The sequence below is a fragment of the Thermobia domestica genome, chromosome 11 (assembly GCF_964235325.1).
Source record: "Thermobia domestica chromosome 11, izTheDome1.hap1.1, whole genome shotgun sequence".
Lineage (NCBI taxonomy): Eukaryota > Metazoa > Arthropoda > Insecta > Zygentoma > Lepismatidae > Thermobia > Thermobia domestica.
In genome coordinates, this window is record NC_137464.1 from 117304241 (window position 1) to 117324657 (window position 20417).

Below are 20417 nucleotides of genomic sequence, written 5' to 3' on the forward strand. Positions count from 1 at the left end.
TGCTACGTAATAACTGTACATTGACACAAAGTCATACTCGTACTTCCATGAAAATCAATTATTATGAATCATTTCAAGACTATAAAATACATATTTACTCTGCTGCTATTTGAAGGATCAAGTCGAGATTTTCAGTTTAAGTTGAACATAAAGCAGAACACATAAATACATTTTATTATTCACCTAGTTAGCAGCGTTGCTACGTAATAACTAAAAGAATCGCGAGAAGGGACTTTTTAAGGGAGATTTTCTTAAATATCCCTCAATTATTTTTCCTTTGTAAGCAGAAATGTCTCGTTAATTACGTAAACTGAAAGCCTACACTCTTAGAAATACTTCGATGTATAAGTTGTTCCAGTGTTGCACTGACGGTCGGAAGATTGAGACAAATTCATTCTCGTAGACTACTTACATGAAAATCAATTATTATGGACTCTGTGAAACGTCTAAAACCACATTTTCTCTGCTGCTATTTGATAGATCCAGATTAAATTTTCAGTTTTAAGTTGAACATAAAATAGAACACATAAATTTACTTTATTATGCACCTAGTATACAGTGTTGCTACGTCATAATAAAGAATCGCGAGAGGGACGTTTTTAAGGTAATTTTCTTAAATATCCCTCAATTAGTTTTCTTTTGTTCACAGAAATATCCCGTTTATTACGTAAACTGAAAGCCTGCTATCTTGCAAATCGATCGAGGTATACCTTGTTCCAGTGTTGCACTAAGGGTCTGATCTACGGTCATTTAAAGAGATCCCATAGATGACTGTGGGTGTTAAAGGGTTAAGGGCCCCAGGACCCAGGTGTTGCACTTATATGTTGACCAGCAACTATTTTTTGATTCTAAGGACACTCAGAAACATTTCTAATATAGTGGCAAAGGTTTCCCAAGGGGAGTGGGCCCTTGGTCTAGTATGTAAACTAAATTACTTTTTGTTTTCCGTTTGTCAAATTTTCGTGGTATATTAGAAGAATAAGAATTCTGTTACTGGATTCTATTCTCCGAAAGTATGTCATTTGTATATATTGCCAAACAGGATTGAGAAATATTTTTTCTTCTCGTAATCATTCTAGATTTTGTGACGAAACTGGGCACATGCATTATATATAGCCAATACAGTATTATGTTTCGAGATAGATAATATTCAAGTACCTGTAGGCGGCACGGCTCCAGGGGTCGGAAAATTTTTAAAAAGGGATTTTTGGAGGGTAATTTTAGTATTTGTCCCAAAATACTTTTTCACTCATTATAAACACATGTGTATGGTATGATTTAAAATCTTGTTTCATTCTAAAAAAGAATGACATATTAACTATGATACTCGAATAGATAGTACTGTGTGTTAAAACTTATTTTATATACACAATTTTTCGTTACTTCGATATGAAATTTGCTATTGTCGAACAAGATTGAAAAATATTTCAGCCCGAAACTATTCTAAACATTGCAATAAAGCTTTGCACGTGCATTACATACTGATTGTAATACTTTTCAATATAGGTTATATTCAGATACCTGTAGCTGGAACTACTCCAAAGAGCAGCAGATTTCAAAAAAGGGATATTTTGGAGGAAAATTTCTCTATTTTACCCCAAATTTCTCTTCTATTGTACATCATGCAAACACGTACATCATAGAATGCGTGTGGTACCACTTAAAAGCATGTTTTATCTTAAGAGAATGACGTATAATTCATAATACTTTGACGAAGAGTACTGAAGCAGTAGTTACTGAGCTGAAAATCAAAATTTTCTTCTGAACATACAATAATCTAAAAGGGTTAAGGAATAGTGGGGAAAGCAGGAGGGAGAGGGGTGGGGACATTTTAGAAAATACCCCTTATACTGTGATCAAACGCTCCAGAAAAATCAGCTTTTTACTAATTAGTCCCAACACAAAACCTTTATTGACAGGGTTATTAATTTGTAACTTTAAAATTATTCTAGTTCTACATTTCGTGGCCAAGTGGTTAACGTATGTACTTTCTGTACACGTAGTCGTGAATTCGAACTGCAGTGGATATACAAGCCCTGGGTAATTACTCAACTAGCGATTCCGATTCTAAGTCGTCTTATATAGCCTCAGTAACTTAAAGTGAAGTTAAATCAATCAATCAATTCGAATACTCTTATTTGTTTCCATCCCGTTGAATAAATGTTATTCAGTGCTACATACCAGATATTATCGTCGCATGAGAACCAGAGGAACGTAACTCCATTTTCATAGGTTTACAGGCGAGAGGACAAAATATTATTTTCTTAGAAAGATGTGTTTTTAATAAGATGGTAATTGAGCTACATTACAACAGATGATCGACAAGAAGAACAGATGGCGTTACGTTCCGTTTACACCAAGCGGGGCGTTCAAAATTATGTCCAAATATAAAGAAAACGAAAACTGCATTTTTGGAGTTACGTTACTCTGGTTCTCATGCGACATTACAGTAGATGATAGCTATAAAAATGCATTAAATTGAATAGTAACAAAAGTTTTATGCTTGAAATTTTCATTTACTATCCATTGTTCCATTTAGCATTCTTGTTTCACTGTTGTGTTTAAAACAAACTCAGAAAAAAAACTCATCATCTTAACATAATGTAAAATATTGTTGAGATGTGTTTATTTCAAATGTGCGAACTGTTTTATTACAGTTCTACTCTTTCCAAGTTTACACAAAGAATTGCTTGTATAATTGATAAATAAAAATTATAAGAAAGCAAAATCTTGTATTATTTCATTACAAGTGTGGTCCTAGTTCTAATAGCCGAAACTTAGGCACAGTATTGAGAAGTACAGCTTTTCATTTGGTTTTCCTGTTTTACGTTAAGATAAAAGCTTCCAACATCTAACAGCAACTCAATAACCTATGTTTGTGTTTTTTCCTCCATGCACGCAAACTCTGAGGGACGAAATCTGATTACCAAAAATGTCTTGACTGGGTAAATAAATTTTGTATTTATATTATTCTGCGTGTGATACACTATACAAATTAAGAATTTTGGAGTACTGTTACAAATAAATTTTGAAACAAACCATTTATATTTGAAAGATGTGTGGGAAAACCAACAGTCCATTCTAGCAAAGTTTCACCTCACAAGATTTCATATCACATACGTAGAACGTTCCAATGAATTCCAACTTCCTTTCCACTTCAAATGATATTGATTTGTCCTTAGTTCTGATTTCGTACGTTAAAACAACTAAATGAGAGTTGGTTACTTTATTTGGAGTTTAGCGTTCCTTTTAGAATCAAGGCTATGTGAGACGTGGACCTAAAGTTTAACCTAGGTTTCGAAGCACATTATTTCACACGATGAAGGTCTCCTGCGCCAAAGGCGCGTATGCGAATGAACGAGTAGAATGCAATGATACCAATATCTATTTTTAAAAATGTTTTTTCAACTCTATTGGCGTTTCTGCTGTAGACCTTATTTGTTACTTTTCAAAATTCATTATTGTTAATGAACCACACAGAATTTCAAAAAATCCGGTATTACATTATTAAATAAAAATGGTAATGAAGTTGACACAATTTACAATATATAGTAACTTATATCGTACTCCGTGCACCTTGAAACTGCATTAATGATTATATCTCATTTACTTTCCTAAATCCTAATTCCCAAGTATGAATATTAGAAGTTTGCAGGCAAATTGTAAGACTAGTCATTCATTTTTGAAATACGTAGTTTGTAAAATATTTAAAAAAAAAAAAAAAATCGAGCTCTCTGAAATGAATGTCAACTCTCATTTTTAATACGTAGCATATTATAGTCACAAAAATAAACTAAACACTCTTATTAAATTTACACTTTATACTATTTATACGCTATATAGCAGACACTGATCAAGGAAGGTAAATAACGAAGATTATATCTTAGATATTTATTATAATAAATAAAGTCTAATAGTACAAGGCTATTGAAATTTCTGTAACATTTTCTAACATCTTCATATGCCACGTCTTCTTTTAAAATATTTATTAAACATAAACATTCTAATATTGTATTATTTTACCAATAATTTGTGAATAATTGAATACTTAATATTGGAATTAAATATTTATTTTTACGTCTCGTGTTATTGTTTACAATTAAATGCTCAGAATTAAGAGGGGAATGAAGACAAAAAAAAAAAAAAAAAAAGAAAGAAAAGAAAAACAGAATGATCTTAAATAGGTATACTCTATATAATCTCCAAGCTTTGCATTACTCGCGAGTGGCATAGTTTATAGTTTTCAAGTTTTAGTACAAACTTGGTGGTTATTGTATAAAAACTCAACTACTTATACAGTTTTCCCCTTCGATTATCAACATTTTTATTTTCGGACTTATTTCCTTCTTAAACCTGACAATTCATTATTTGTAGTGATGATTCGTAAAGAGCGTCATTCCGATGAACATAATTATATATGTGATTACGCTAACAAAAATATGCACTTAAAATTATGTTTCCGTTATTTCAATTGAGAGTAGCGTCTTTAATGAATTACAAATTAATTAAATTATGAAACTCCATAAAATATCAAATACAACTACAAAAGGAAACATATATGAATAACCATAACATTTGAATTACTGCTAAATACATTGATCTGCTAAATATATTAGTTTTTTCTAATTATTTGACAATTATGTTTCCTTGGGACTATTTTGTGGATATTTTCCTATGAACTCTGATCATTCAGAATGCTTTCTTTGTTATTATGTATTAGTAAGCGACTTAATTTGTTGTGACAGTGTGTAAGAAACACATGATATTGTATCTTAGTAATACATTTTGTACTAATTTATTGAATATGGGAGACAAACCGATACTTTTAGCTCTAAAATAAAGAAAATATCTTAATGCATGTCGCTATGTATCTGTTATCAAACGTTCCCTTATATTTTCTTCTAAAAATAAGTAATTGTAAGAAATAATTTTATATACAATGCACCTTTCTTGAATATTATTCTTGAATAATATTTGAAATATTCACCGGTGTATTAAGCACCAAATATTGAAGTTTATATTGCTACGAATTGCATGAATTTTTAATTATATATGACCAACACAATTCGATTTTTGTAAGAAAACTTAATCCAATTATGTATGATGTGTTTTAGTAAAAATATTGTGTCAAAAGTAATGAGATATACGAATGACACATAATGAAAAGTTCTATTAAAATTTTAAAAATTCAATATTTCATTAATATTATTTGCTTATAACTTTCTCATGTTGCATGTAGCTGATAGCGTTCAGGATTTACTAAGTGCAACATATAAAATGACAACTATTTCTCATTTACTTGCGACACATTCGTAACCTTGTAATACATTAAATTTGATTATTAAGTCATCGACTGTAATATATTTGAATACAATTTTAGTGATGTGTATTTATACATAGATATAACAACTTTCACAATACTGTTTAGAAATGCACAATTAAGAATATGCACACTTTATCTGGGATTAATGTCATTTTCTAAGTACTGTATACCAACTATAATGGTGATTCATTTCCAGATACGACATATGAAATTTTCTTTGCAATAAACTAATCATATCTAGTTAACCTTATCAAAACATGTGATTTTCGATAAAGGATATCGTCTCAAAATATATGACGGTTTGGAGAAAACAGCTCTTGACCATTATAACACGTTAAAAATTCAGGCGTAGTGCTGCAGTTATGATATCTTATGTTTTCCCCATATGGAAAAACAAAAAAAGAAAATGCACTCCTGTTCGCTCATTATATACAGAAGGAAATATGTACTAAATAATAGGTGGAAAACAGAAGTCTGTAGGAAGGAGGACGCTTTTTGTTTCTGTCGTACAATAAAAATCTGTTTCATAAAAGCTATAATTTTGAATATATTTTTGTCAATGTACAAGAAATTCTCAACATTTAAAGCTGTGTGAATGATCTCTTTCGTCAATAAATGTAAAATTATTTCGAAGTGAAGATCAATTGAACGCACCTATATATTGTTTTATGTAGCAATATTAAAACATAAGCACAGTATTATACTTCTATTATCATAGAAAGTGGGGACATTGTGTATACAATGCTTGATATGAAGTTACGTAACTAGAATTATGTTTTATATAATAATATAAAAACAATCCTACATATTAAATATTAAAAAAAATAGTAATGTTGAAATAATCATTCAACAGGCTTTAGGGGAAAAGACAAAGTATTTTTCATACATGTTTTTTTCTGATTGTTCAAATTGTTAAATAAATTCAACCCTGCCTTACATTTACATTATTTTGATCTGACACTCAAAATATTAAAAATTAATTCAATCATAATGATCTTTACTATTTATCAACTAGATATAGGACGGGAAAAATGCGATTTTATTAAATTTCTTATTGAAACAGAAAATATGAATAAATAGTCAGTTCTCCTTTGTACTTAACATATTTATTTCCTCCCTGTACGAAATTAGTTGTTGATCTTCTGCAAAATCCATTTCATAAATGTTCCAACTTTAGTGTAGATAGCAGGTTTACCTTCAGTTCCACAATTTCGATAACCACGGGATAGCACTCCCAGAACATACCATCGTGAATCTCCTCTATTGTTCAGAGGAACCATAAGAGGTCCACCGCTATCACCTCTGCATGAATCCTTTCCTCGCAAGCCTCCAGCACAAATGTGATGGTCATTGAGGGAAGAAGTTTTGTAGATCGATTGGCATGTGGAATCACCAATGACAGGAACAGTTACTTTCAGTTTCTCATCACTCCCTTTAGCTATAGGATGGAGATATTTTTAAATCATTCAACATTTATGTATACAATATTTAATTTTGAAACTACTTGTCCAGCCAAGAAATTAATACTATCATATGATCATAACTCCCTTCTGATTGTGAAGTTACATCAAAGGTTTCGGTAATACAGAAACATATAAGCTGTTAAATATGTAATTAAAAAGCTTGAAGTTGATAGACTAGATAAAAACTAATCTTAAGAACAGGGTTGGCTGGTTTAAACCAAGGTGGTTTAAACCAGCTGGTTTTTTTCAAAAAAAAAACTACTGGTTTAAGCCAAAAAAACGAAAAATGTTCGTAAAAGTGTAAGTGTTTGTAAAATCTTGATGAACACACATTTGTGAGTTATCACATTTCACTCCCGTATATTATTCGTATTATATTCAGACCTAAATTCCCCATTCATTACTCAAAAAGATTATACTACAAAAGCAACGTTTTTATATATAAGTTTATAAATATTTGTTTTGTGATATTTTTGTAGTTGTTATTATTCTTTTTATTTAATTGAAATCAAAGAAAAATTCTAAATATTGTTTCGTTTCAATGTTTACTATTGATAAAATACATCAAAATGCCATACATTTTGTGTGTGGGGGGGTCATACAGACCCCACGAGAGGCATTTAGTGAAATGAGAGGTATCTTTGGTATCTATTTATGTATAAATGAGTCTGAGTCAAAGTGGACTCAAATAATTCGTATCTTTATTCACTTTTCTTACTAATATGCAAATTAAGTCGTTGTATTTCTTTAATTTGGACCAATAAAAGTCGCTGTTAACTAACTTGAACTAAATTAGTTCTTCTGTACTCTGTAGTACTTTGAAATTGTCCATATGTAATTCTGTATAATGGTTTCACTTGTGCAACTGTTTATCTTTTTGTCCTTCTGAAATGACTCTTGACAGTTATATTAAGAAGCATGTAAAGATCAGTACAACGTTTTTTTTTATTTTTATTTTTTTAATCAGGATTCCTTCGTGAGTAAGTCGGCAGACGTATCGCATTTGTGGCCAATTAGTCCTGGTTCTGAGTTCAAATGGAGGACAATTTCTCTCGGATGTAACTCGAGAAACGGTTTTTATTCCGCTTTAAGCTTATGTGACCCCTTCCACCATAACCCGGTAGTTGCATAATAACATCAAGGCGAAACAAACTTATTTCTGTCCATATATGATATGAATATATAGAGCAAATTATTTAAACCAAAAAACCTGGTTTAAACAAAAAAAGTTTTTTTTTGTTTTTTCAATAAAAAACATGGTTTTTGCCAACCCTGCTTAAGAAAAAGGTATTTCAAGTTTAACCTAGATGAGATTTGAAGTATAACAGCTCTCAGTTTATAAGAATTACAGCTGAAACATAGCAGTTCGAATAACAGCTCAAATATTGAAAAATGAATGAAATATACTAAGCTAATAATTTGATGATGATGGAAAGTAAAATGTCTACTCTTTGCGTTGTCTGAATTAACCATTAAGCAAAATAGGATGTAGTTAGGGCATCAAGGGAAAGGAGCACTGCAGGAATTTACATTGGTTCACGACATGGTATGTGCATATGGTACAATACTGCAATGGGGCAGCTAAACCAGTTTGGAAGAGGGTCCCCAATGAGAAACTTACATGTAGATATTTACAATAATAACAAGAGCGCTCAGCGAGTTCAGATCTCCGCCTACAGCTACGAAATAGAGGAGAAAAATCCTACTTAAAAATAGGGGAAAGTTTGTATGCGATCTGTGAAATTTGTATACTTGCTATACTACTAATTGTAGTTCGTAGATGTATGAAAAGAGTCTTTTAATCAGACAAATTTCAAATGAAAGTGCATCTTTGAAATCGTAAGTGTGATAATTTGATTCCTGAGAAGTATGCGTTTTATTAATGTTGGGCAAAAAAGAGTTAATGTAATTCAAAATGTATTGCAATGTGGTTTCTGGAGAAGGCATAGGAAGCCGAGCAAAAACTTTGGCAAACTTACTTAACACTGAGTAAGTTATACTGATTTTTTTTTTTTTGGATAATTTAAACATAGGAAAAAACATGACATATTGAACTACACTACACGTTTAGTCCTCGATAGTACATGTATATGTTCAACTCAATGAAGATGTGTAGCTTTATTCACTGTAGTGAGTAGTGCCCTGTTTCGTTGTACTTCGACCTAAAATGTCCACAGCATGAACTTCTATTCGCAATGTTACAAATTAGTCGGGATAAACATACATTTGTAGACTACAGTAAATGCTGTCAAGTTTGAAAAGGATTTTCCTCGAGAAGGCATTAAACTCGTTAGCGGTCTCTTTGATAAGGATCTTTTGGTGCTTACATTTATGACGACATTTTGTATTCACACGAGCTGTTGTGTGTGAGACGTCATTTCTTGTAGACATGTTTGACAGTCCGCTTCGATATACTAACCGATTCGTCAATTGTATTTATTGCGTGTCCATGTTCTCACTCAAACACAATTATATCTTTCTATCATTGTGACATCTTTGCTTCTAACCGTCTTGACGAGCTGTTTTCATGTAAGCGACTGGCAGTTATTTGCTTACCTTCAGCAGTAATGGGTTAATTAGCCAAGTATTATCACTGACATACTAGAGACCAATCCTCATTCTAGATTTAGTGATTATTTTTTGTCCGGTGTGCTTATATGAACAGAAACAGTCCTTGTAATTGCAGCCAATAGGAATTACCGACTTTAAAAGACGGACGAGAGAGTCCAACAATTTTGTCGAATGCTGGGAAGTAACTAACTTTAGTTTCTTGTTGTTTGCGACTAAGGTCAAGTAGAACATTATAGCCGAATGAAATTTTTCTATCGTTGAAGTTCTCCATTGCAGCGACATGATTCGCCCTAATGCACAAAGATCTAAATTCCTCAGCTGAATTGAATAACATCCCAAGTCCTTCGCCCTGAGATGTTATTCTATTTAGCTGAAATTATTTTATATTGAAAATAAGATTTTGAGTTGGACTTAGCTGTGGTATTACCGTAGTGAATAGCCCTCGGAACAAAAACTGAAATGCCGACGAATAAAAAAACTGAAATTACGAAAAAATGAATTTGAGATGTTTTAAATGTACTTCATCAATTAAAGTTTGAAGTCTGGCATCAATTTCTGAAAATTCAAAACTACCTCATAACAACTAAGTTTCACAAAAATGTGATTTAGTTTTCTTTTGAAATGACCATTTCAAAATAATAAAAATATTAGAAATTTAGTTCATTCGCATGAATATAAAACACAGTGTTTCTTATATCTAGTAAATTATGTAAGTGTCATTTACTTTAAAATATGTATTTTAAACTATTTTTAAAGTTACTTAATATATTTAATTTACGTCTAATGTAAAATAAGAAAAAGATATATATTGAAAATAATTGAGCTGTCTATCTCCAAAGTGGGGCAAGTCCACCTCTCATTAATGCTCTTGGTTAGTGATACCCGTGAAGTAAGGGAACAACGTTTTGCTTTTTAAGAAATGTTAATCAATAAATCTATAATTGTGTACATAATATAAAATCACTTTATCACACTAAAATTTGGTTCCATCTATAACCTTGGCGCGCATGCATGTTGTACGAAGAGACGGGTTACAGTGTTGCAGTGTCGGGAGTCTATGTCTCGTGTAGGCGACAATGGGACTCAGTGAGTCAAACATGTCTCCTACCATGGTTATGTCTCTTACAGGAGACGCGGGCACTGAAGAGGATAAATCATAGACTTGGAATTTAAAATTATGTTTTGTTATAACTTGAACATCACGTTGTAACTTAAACATCATTTTCAACTTAAGATGAAAGACAATTTAATGTGTTCTCTAATGCTTGCAATGAGAAAAATCTTAAATGTTTCAAAACGAACAACGTTGATTTACACTACTTAAGAAATAAATGGCTGGATAAAATTATTTTTATACCATTTTCTGTTTTCCCCCATCCAGCAACTGTTACATTTTCACCTGCAAATGATCTCGTATTTATTTCACCTTGTGGCAAACAAATTGGCTTCACATATCCTAGAGAAGAAAAGAAAACGTAAGAACGATGACAAATATGCATAATACAATCACACCAATTTATTTTCAAAGTGAACAAAACAGAATAACTCGAAATTTCAAATTAAATAAAACAAATAATGAAAATTTATCTTTAATTTATACAAGGCTTTCTTTAGATTCATTTTTTTAAATGCAGTTTGTTATTGCAGTTACAGAAAATATCTTAACGCACTTTTAAAAAGTTCGTAAAAGGCAGAAGAAAGAAGAGAAGTTTGGAAGAAGCAGAAAATAAAAAAATACTAAAAATCAGAAAATGATTAAAAGCACTAAAAAGCAGAAAAATACTTCACCTAACCTAAAGGATAAGTACTGATTTAATTTATCATAAAATAATGATTTTTCCAATTTACCTACTGAAATATCTATATTATGTAATATTTAACTACATGATATTCATAAAGTTTTATTACTGGAGTACTACTGTACTATTATGACTGCAGTATTTACAAAAAATTAATGTTTGTACAAACTCAAAAAAAAATAATAATAATAACGCCTAATATAAAATTATATGTTCAGTGGCAGTTTTAAGAAGTATTAATTTGCTAACTTAGCAAATACTTCAAAATATTTTATAAATAATGTTAGATACTTAACAAATGTTTGTCATGTAAACGTTTGTTTTCATATATTGTGCCTAGACAAAGTGCTTATGGTAAAACCCATCTTGTAAAATGATTGCCTTCCAACTTACCTACTATAGTGAATACAAATTTCCCCAACATACAATGTAATCATACAAAATTGCAAAATCCGTTATAGATCCACCAATTCAAGTTGAAAATTTTATGAAGGAAACATCGAATTATGAGCCTGACCTCATTATTATCGACGATTATGTGCTCGAAGTGAACAATGATATGGTTGATTATTTCATAAATGTATATTTTCAGAGAAATGTTAGTGTTGTTTTCATTACTTGAAATATGTAGTTTCAACTAGAGAAACAAAGTCTAGCCATGAGCTTAAATCTTTATCGGATCTTGCTTTATAATATTAGTGTTAAATATCAAATCAAGTATGTGAGTTATATTGAAAACACACTACTATGTGGTTATCGATCTTAACGTCAGGCGTCAGGCGAATTATTCACGTCAGGCGAATTATTCATTTTGTAATAAATAATTTACTGTTTATGAAATTATAATGTTTAGGCGCCAAAAAACGTGCTGAAAATCTCATGCAAACACAAACTAATACAGTCTCCTATTAACACATAAGCATAAACACCCTATATATATATATATATATATATATATATATATATATATATATATATATATATATATATATATATATATATATCGGATGTTGCAAAATACGTGTTACAACTCTTGGAAGGTGACTCCAGCCACAGAGACAAGAAAAAAAAAAATATCTTGAACTTTCGGCTATCGGACATAGTTTAGGATCTACAAGGTGCCGAAGGCGTGGGAAAATGACTTTCGGACGCCAATAGTTAGGAAACTATCCAATGTAAAGAGGCGGGTAAAAAATTCACTGAAGAAGTCATACCTGCTGTATTGAATTTTGCATGTTTCACAATCCTACCATGCACGCGCAAGGGATTCCCCAAAGGAAAGTAGGGAGTCCCGGATAATATGCCAAATGAAAATAGGTCTAAGTGGATATGAATTGATAGAGTTTCTACCAGGTAACAATAATTCGTTTGTATTAAGTCGATATCTGTTACAAATACAAAATAGAGGACACCTTTATTTCCGTTGTGTGGTTGCATAATCGCCAGGTACGGATGCTGGCCAACAGTAACGTTCTGAGTATTAATTGTAGCGAATTTGTACTCAAATGCTCTAGAAGGACATCTGGAGTGTCGGTAGAGCACAACAGATGAAGCAGGGTGATTCACATGTGTGGAAACAATTAACGAAAAATGCCCAGAAATGCTCTCATACTAAGTTCAAAGCGTCGAAAATGTAAGGAATAGCATCAAGAACATGAAAGCGATTGCAAATTCACCAATAATATTCCCTCAATCCAATGCAATATGATGTGCACGGTTGCATACCAATAAGGATGCAACTGAGGCCAAGTTGAAATTGTGCAAGGGGACTCACTAAGAAACTGAGTAAACTCAAGGAATATCAGTAGTGGGATCGCATGATCGATATTGAAATGTGGCCAATGTGTGTGTTGATATCAACATGTAGCTAATAGACAAATGTCAACATGTCCCACCGCAAACTGGGGGAGGAGGGAAATATATAAAAATGATGCAAAATAATCTATAGTAGTCTGAATCCATAGTTTTCAGGGCCGCCGAGATGAACAGTGATATTTCCGATGAAGTTTAAATCCAAATTCAATGCCGAAACTTTAGGGACGGGGAACGGGGTGATATATAAAAATGATCGAAAATGACTGATATTAGTGTCGAATCCAAAGTTTTCGAGGTCGCTAAAATGAACAGTGACACTTCTAACCCCATTTAAATCCAAATTCAGTGCCGTGACCTGGGGGTGGGGGACATATACAAATGATCGAAAATGGCCAATATTAGTGTTGAATACATAGTTTTTGGAGTTGCTGTAACACTTCCGATGCTGTTTAAATCCAAATTCAGCGCCGCAACTTGTTGGAGGGAGAGGAAGTGGATACATAAAAATGATCAAAATGGCCGATATTAGTGTCGACTCTATAGTTTTCAGGGTGGCTGAGGTGAACAGTGACACTTCCGATGCCATTTAAATCCATATTCAGCCCCCACTAGTTATTCCTAAAGGAGGAAAGTGAATGTAAAAGAAATTGAAAATGACTGATATTAGTGTCGAATTCATAGTTTTTAGAGTCCTAAGTTCATTTGGTGACAGCTTTAGTGTCCCTTATACCCAAAATGAAACATATTCTCCTCGTGCGAAGAACGAATATTCTGTTAGTCTTTAGAGGGTCTAATAATAAAGACTGGAAATTTCACATGTTAAATTCTTTAATATATTTGTCGCTGCTCAAATTTACGCACTTGTGTGGTATATGTGTGTGTATATGTAAATAAGATAATCTCTTTTTTTGAGTTGTTCAAAAAATATAATTACAAATAATAAAGAGGGATTTTTATCACAAATCAGAAAACTAAAAAGTAAAATTAAAAGCTGTTGGCTTAAGTATTTTTTTCTGCTAGCGAAATACGTTGTATACATATATGCTGCAGACGCGTTACAGCAAATAAGATTAGTATCAGGCGAAGAAATAGCTTTTAATTATATTTTACGGGTTTTGCCAATATTTCCGAACAAAAGATTTTTTTCTAATGGGTTCAAAATTTCCGGAAATTTCACACAGCACAAGAAAGATACGTATCTCCATGAAATATATATATTTGATTTTAACATACCGGTATTAACTGATATTATTCTGGCCCTGTTATTTTAACACTTCCCTGCCATAAAAAAATGAAATGAAATGAAACATTTAAGTTTTACGTCCCTCGGTGATGCCGGTTAGGCTAAAGGAGACGGTGATTATGAGAAGTGAATGAAATGGTTGAATGAAGAAAGTGGGAGGAAACGGGAGAACCCCAAGAAAAACCACGAGCACGGTGTTTGTCCAACACAAAGTTCACACGGCGCGTATTCAACATACGAAAATAAGTTTATCTTGTACCACACTCTTATAGGTATCTATCACTCATCCAGATGCTCAATTTATTGCCTACACGTCATATTCTTGATACCATTCTTGCCTGACAGTTCATAGCTTCATCTTCTTCCGTGTTCAGTATGCAGTTTCAAAGTACTGATAATGACCTAAATACCATAATAACCGAGACTTATGTGATCTTCTGTAATTATTTTTAGGCAATGTTCTCTTCGTTTACACACAACTACAACGCCAAACCCGTTTGACCCCATATCAGGCCTACTACCATTTTTCACTGGAGCGCGTTATTCTACCACATCTTGGAGTAATCCAAGCAATACATTTATAGACATCTTTAACACATCTAGATCCTCTCCTGACACACTTTATCAACAAAATTAGGGATTCCATCTATGTAGGTCATAAAGTATGGATTTTTTTTTGGTCATTTATAAATTTCAATCGCATCGGTTTATATTTACTGGTATGCGCGACCAGAAAATATAAACCGATTTTATCTCTCTTTTTTAAACTTCTTTGTAGATTCCCTAATTTGCAACTTTTCCGTGGTATCACGAATTAAAAAAAATGACATTTTTCGGCCCACCCTATTATACAGTAAAAGCATGATAAATCTTTTACTTTTTCGGCCTATGTTTAGCACAAGGGGTCCAGCTCTTTTCTCTAAAAGATGTTACAATTTTGGTAATTTCTGTTCATAATCGCTTAGTTTAGGGTAGGGTTGGTTAGTTTAAGTTAGGTTAGGCTAGTTTAGGTTACGTTAGGTTAGTCTAGTTTGTGTTATATTAGTGTAGGAGTCTCGCATAATTTTCCAAAAAAATGATTCTACTAATATTACGTTAGTTTAGGTTAGTTCAGGTTAGCTAACGTTAGTTTATGTTAGGTTAGGTTAGATTTGGTTACGTTATGTTACGTCTAAGTACTTGCATCACTCATTTCTCCTGTAAATTTTGTGTTTCTTACGTGCTTCTGGACCCCTTGTACTAAACATACCCCACTTTTTCTACTACTACTACTACTTTTTCTTAAAGGAATACTATTCTTTCAACACAGCCAAAAAAAGGGTTTTGTCTCATAATTGATATCTATTATTATTATTATTATTATTATTATTATTATTATTATTATTATTATTATTATTATTATTAATAATAATAATAATAATAATAATAATAATAATAATAATAATAATAACAAATATGATTTCTTCATATGGTGTACATCTCCTACACCAATCCATCCATAACCTAAAAACTTCAGTCTATATTCAACTACGATTAAAGTCACTTTTCTCTATTCGTTTCGAGGTTGTATTGTTCCGCTCATCGCTCTTACGTTAATTTTGAAGTTACTCTGATGATTTCCTACAACACCCTACTTTCTTGTATAAAAGAATTTAAAAGAGGATTTTTTTTTCTGTGTGATTCCATTAAGGGGTTCCAACTTTATTAGGTGAATATGACATTAATAGAGCCATAGAGCCTTCAAGAACTATGGTAAAGTGTTATGTTATTTATTACCTTCCTTCGAAACACTTCCGATCTAAGATTTTACATAAAAAATTCTGGGTTCATGACACAGATAGTTGCTTTTGATACCTATGGTGGCTGTTCCATTTATCTCGTACCTTTCAGAATTGTTTCATGTTACTAGCGCATGCATGGTTTTAGGTTCGCATCCCATGGGCAGAAAAGCGACGTTAGGTGCGAGCCAATAATGATTCCGTAGGGCAAGAGTACTGGTGAAAATCACCGAGTGTGCGAATTCAAAATTTATCTATTATATATATATATATATATATATATATATATATATATATATATATATATATATATATATATATATATATATATTTGTGTGTGTGTGTGTGTGTGTGTGTGTGTGTGTGTGTGTGTGTGTGTGTAGAGGGTGCCCGTAAAGTATGTTGCCACCCAGTGTATCTTCGAAACGACTGCGAATATGAGAAAACGGAAAAACACGTCCGTCATTATTTTACGGGATTGAAACTATGTGCTCTAAAAGCCAAACCCCCTAAATAGGATTACGGGAGTCAACTTGAACATTTCAAATGGCAAAGGGGATCGAGTAGTTCTGTCGGGCTCGATAAAACATCTTTTGCTGTAAGTTCTGAATTTGCTAGTTTGCCGAAATCTAAAATGGCGGTAAAATCAAATTTCGGATTGAAGGTCTTTGATGACTTTTAGATGTCTATGGTTTGTGAGTGTAGTTCTTCTACATTTAAAAAGAAAATTAGGGAGGGTGTAAGTATCGTAAGTACCGGTACTTTCCTAAAACGAGAAAATGTTGAGTTAATGGGTCGATACTTTGCTTCTGTGCATCTTGCCCCTAGTTTTGTAAACGGAGGCCCATTTTGCCGTTATACTGTATTGCCATGAGAGTAAGGTTTTAAGAAATAGTTATTTCAAAAGTAGGAATAAAGAGTTGTGAAAATATGGAAGTCAGAAAGAGGCATCAGTACTACCAGAGTGTAGAGAAATGGTAATCAATACAGGTTTTAGATATGAAGGACTATATAATTTCGCTGATTGAAAATTAAACAACCCGCGTACACAGTCCCAAATTACCTTAAAATTAGTTACATTGGCGTAAATCAACTTTCGCATAAACATCTTAATGGGTCGGTTGTTCGTTCTGAGATTTGCCTCTAGGCGCACCAGTCGAAGAAGAGTTCACTACAACCTACCTATAGAGTAATCGGTCAGGGAAGTCATCCATTTGACTGAGACAGGCTTAAGACCAAGAAAAATTAAGGCTAACGCAGGCAATTAAAAGTACAATTTCCTATCCTATTTGGAAATTTTATGTTATTTTGCTTAGCAATTTCTACACTTCTCACACACAATGATGAGTCACGCGTTGCAGTGCACATAAATTTTAGTATTGTCTTCGCGTCAAATACAATCTTCATACAAACGAATGCAATTGGGTGCAGTCTTCCAATCAGTAGTGAAATGAAGTAGTGAACGCTGTGTTCTTCTAAAGCATTTTATCGAGGATAGTTTGAATGAGCTTGTGTGTGTGTGTTCGAGTTTTACTGAAGATTTTCTTACGACATTCATCATGAATAGTATCGAAGGAGCACGTTCTGCTAAAGATATAGCTGAACTTATTTTTCTTTTCGGAGAATGTGGGCGAAATTATTGTGTGACTGCTAGTAGATTTAATTAATTGTATCCCGAACGTTCTAGTATAAATCATCAGTATGTACGCCAACTTGTGAAAATGTTTCGTTTAACACAAAGCGTTAAGGATCGACCTCGTCAAATTGGCCTTCATTGCAAAATTTGATTTCACCACTATTTTAGATTTCGGCAACCTATCAAATTCAGAACTTACAGCAAAAGTTCTTTTGGCGAGCCTGTTGAAATTATTCGACCCCTTTGTCATATGAAATGTTCACGTTTACCCTCCCCAAATAGGGGTCTGCGGTGGAACTTTTATAGCACACAATTCTAGCTCCTTAAAATAATGGCGGTTGTGTTTTAGCGTTTTCTCATATTCGCAGTCGTTTCGCAGGTACACGGGGTGACAACAGACTTTATGGACATAAAATGTGAACCCCCATCATCTTGGATGGGGTCAACATAGGGACTTTAAACTTTCGGCAAAATATTTGGTCTAGGAATTAATTCGTGCGGTTGGTACGCACACATTGAAGCTGTAGTACAAACACAAAATACATAAATACCTTAAGAAAAATATTCTCCATCGCTAGCCACCACTTTTGCCCATCTGTCAGGCAATGTACGGATTCCGTGGCGAAAGAAGTCCTCATCCTTGGAAGCGATCCAGTCAGAGACCCATGTTTCGATATCTTCTGAAGAAGTAAACCGCTGTCCAATCAAATCGTTGTTCATGCAATCGAACAAGTAGTAGTCCGAAGGAGCAACGTCTGGTGAATACGGCGGGTGGGTAAAACTTCCCATCCGACATTTTCTAAATAGGTTTTGACCGGTTTTGCGACATGTGGGCGAGCGTTATCATGTTGAACAATAAGTTTATCATGTCTGTTCTCCCATTCTGGTCGTGTTCTGGCCAGAGCTTGCTTCAAACGCATTAATTGTCGTCGATAACGTTCTCCATTCATAGTTTCACCCGGTTGCAGCAGCTCATAGTACACCACACCTTTCATATCCCACCATATGCACAGCATAACCTTTGCACAGTGAATATCTCGTTTTGGTTGTGATGGACCTGGTTCACCTGGTTTCACCCAGGCCTTTTTTCGTTTAGGGTTCTCGTAATGGATCCACTTCTCATCACCCGTAATACGTAATAATTCGATGCAGAAACCCCTTTCTGCTCTGTCGTTGAAGCAGCAATTCGCAAATGGTTTTTCGTCTTTCAACGTCTCTGTCTTTCAATTCATGTGGAACCCAATGTGACATCTTTTGAATCATTCCCATGGCTTTCAAGCGTTTGGAGACTGTTGTTTGATCAACGCCTAATGATGCTGCAAGTTGTTCCTGCGTTTGACACGAATCCTGCTCGAGCAATGCTGTCAATTCTTCGTCTTGAAATTTTTTTGGCTGTCCAGCTCGCTCTTGGTCTGCCAAGCCGAAATCACCACTTCTAAACCGTGCAAACCACTTCTGACACGTTCGCTCAGCTAGAGCATGGTCACCATACACTTCCACCAAAATACGATGACTTTCAGTCGCACTTTTCTGCATGTTAAAGTAATGCAGCAGGACACCCCGCAAAAACACTTTATCAGGCACAAATTGCGCCATGTTCACTTAACTACAAACTGGTGTTGTTGACGCTTTAATCCACTGCCCTATACTACGAACGATACGCGATGACAGGGGTTTGCAACACATGTGTGGATACACGGAACTGTGGGACGCTCCGTTCGTTGCGCCATCTCTTGTCCACCCGCACGAATTAATTCCTAGACCAAAAAATATATCTTTTATCAAGATCTTTTCAATGATATAGTACTCGACTCCTTTGGTATTTAAATTTTTCAAGTTGACCCCACGTATTCCTGGTGGACCTTTTATAGCTCAAAATTCAAACCCTTTAAAATACTGATGAACGTGTTTTTGCGTTTTCTCATATTTGCAGTCGTTTCGAAGATATACTAGGTGGCACCGGACTGGGGGTGCAATGTTCTTTTGTACCTACTTCTTGGATGAAACATGTTCAGAACGTGGGGCCTAGGGAGGTTGCTCCATTGGCCACCCCGAAACGCCGCTCTTCCCATGGAAGAACATTTTATGATAGTTTGGATTTCAAATTAAAGTGTAGATTGATGTCTCAGATACCCTCACTGCTGAAAAGGAGTGCTAAACTTAGGTAAACACATAACAGTATAGAGCAAATTAATTTATTTAATAACATAATTGAATTCATTCTTTTTATCTTCAATATGGACTAACAGTGAAAATGCATTGTAATGTTTCTAATCCCGAATTAATACTTGTTGTTAGGCACTTTTAATGGGATAAGCGTTCCTAAGAATCATACTGAAACCTAAAACCAGAAATAAATATACAAGATTTATACATACAGAGATTTCCAACGTCTTCGTCAATAGCAGGAATCATTGGAATCACAGAAACAGGTATATCTGCCTTGCTAGCCAGCTTTAAGTTATACTGCCCGTAAGTCGGTCTTGCATCTGTCCTATTTTACCTAAAGAGGCTATGAAGAAGAGAGGCCAGCAGAATATTGATCACTTAGGCGGTACAACAATCGAATTTAATTATATATTGGAACAATTGTATTTCAAAAGTGGGCTTTCTGTTAATTTACTGCTGTGGCGTCCGTGAGGAGGGGAGAAATTAACGCTGACACTGATACAAACGCAACTTGCAATATCTCACTTTGCAGTCCTTAGTATTTTTTATATCATTTATTATGTACACTCATGTCCAAAATGATTGTCGCATATCTATAACTGTCTTCTTGTAAGAATATA

At 33.6% G+C, this 20417-nt stretch overlaps 1 protein-coding gene across 1 annotated transcript in view; it reads right to left on the reverse strand.

Moving 5' to 3' along the window:
• Window positions 1-2442: 2442 nt before the first annotated feature.
• The window catches only part of LOC145664386 (CLIP domain-containing serine protease HP8-like), a 36914-nt gene continuing 18939 nt past the window's right edge, over window positions 2443-20417 (reverse strand). The window contains exons 5-6 of the mRNA XM_081731047.1: window positions 10715-10813; window positions 2443-6761 (exon numbers count right to left, since the gene is read on the reverse strand). Of these exons, the coding sequence (XP_081587173.1) occupies window positions 6451-6761; window positions 10715-10813 (410 nt within the window). The 3' untranslated portion in view covers window positions 2443-6450. The remainder of the gene's footprint in view (window positions 6762-10714; window positions 10814-20417) is intronic.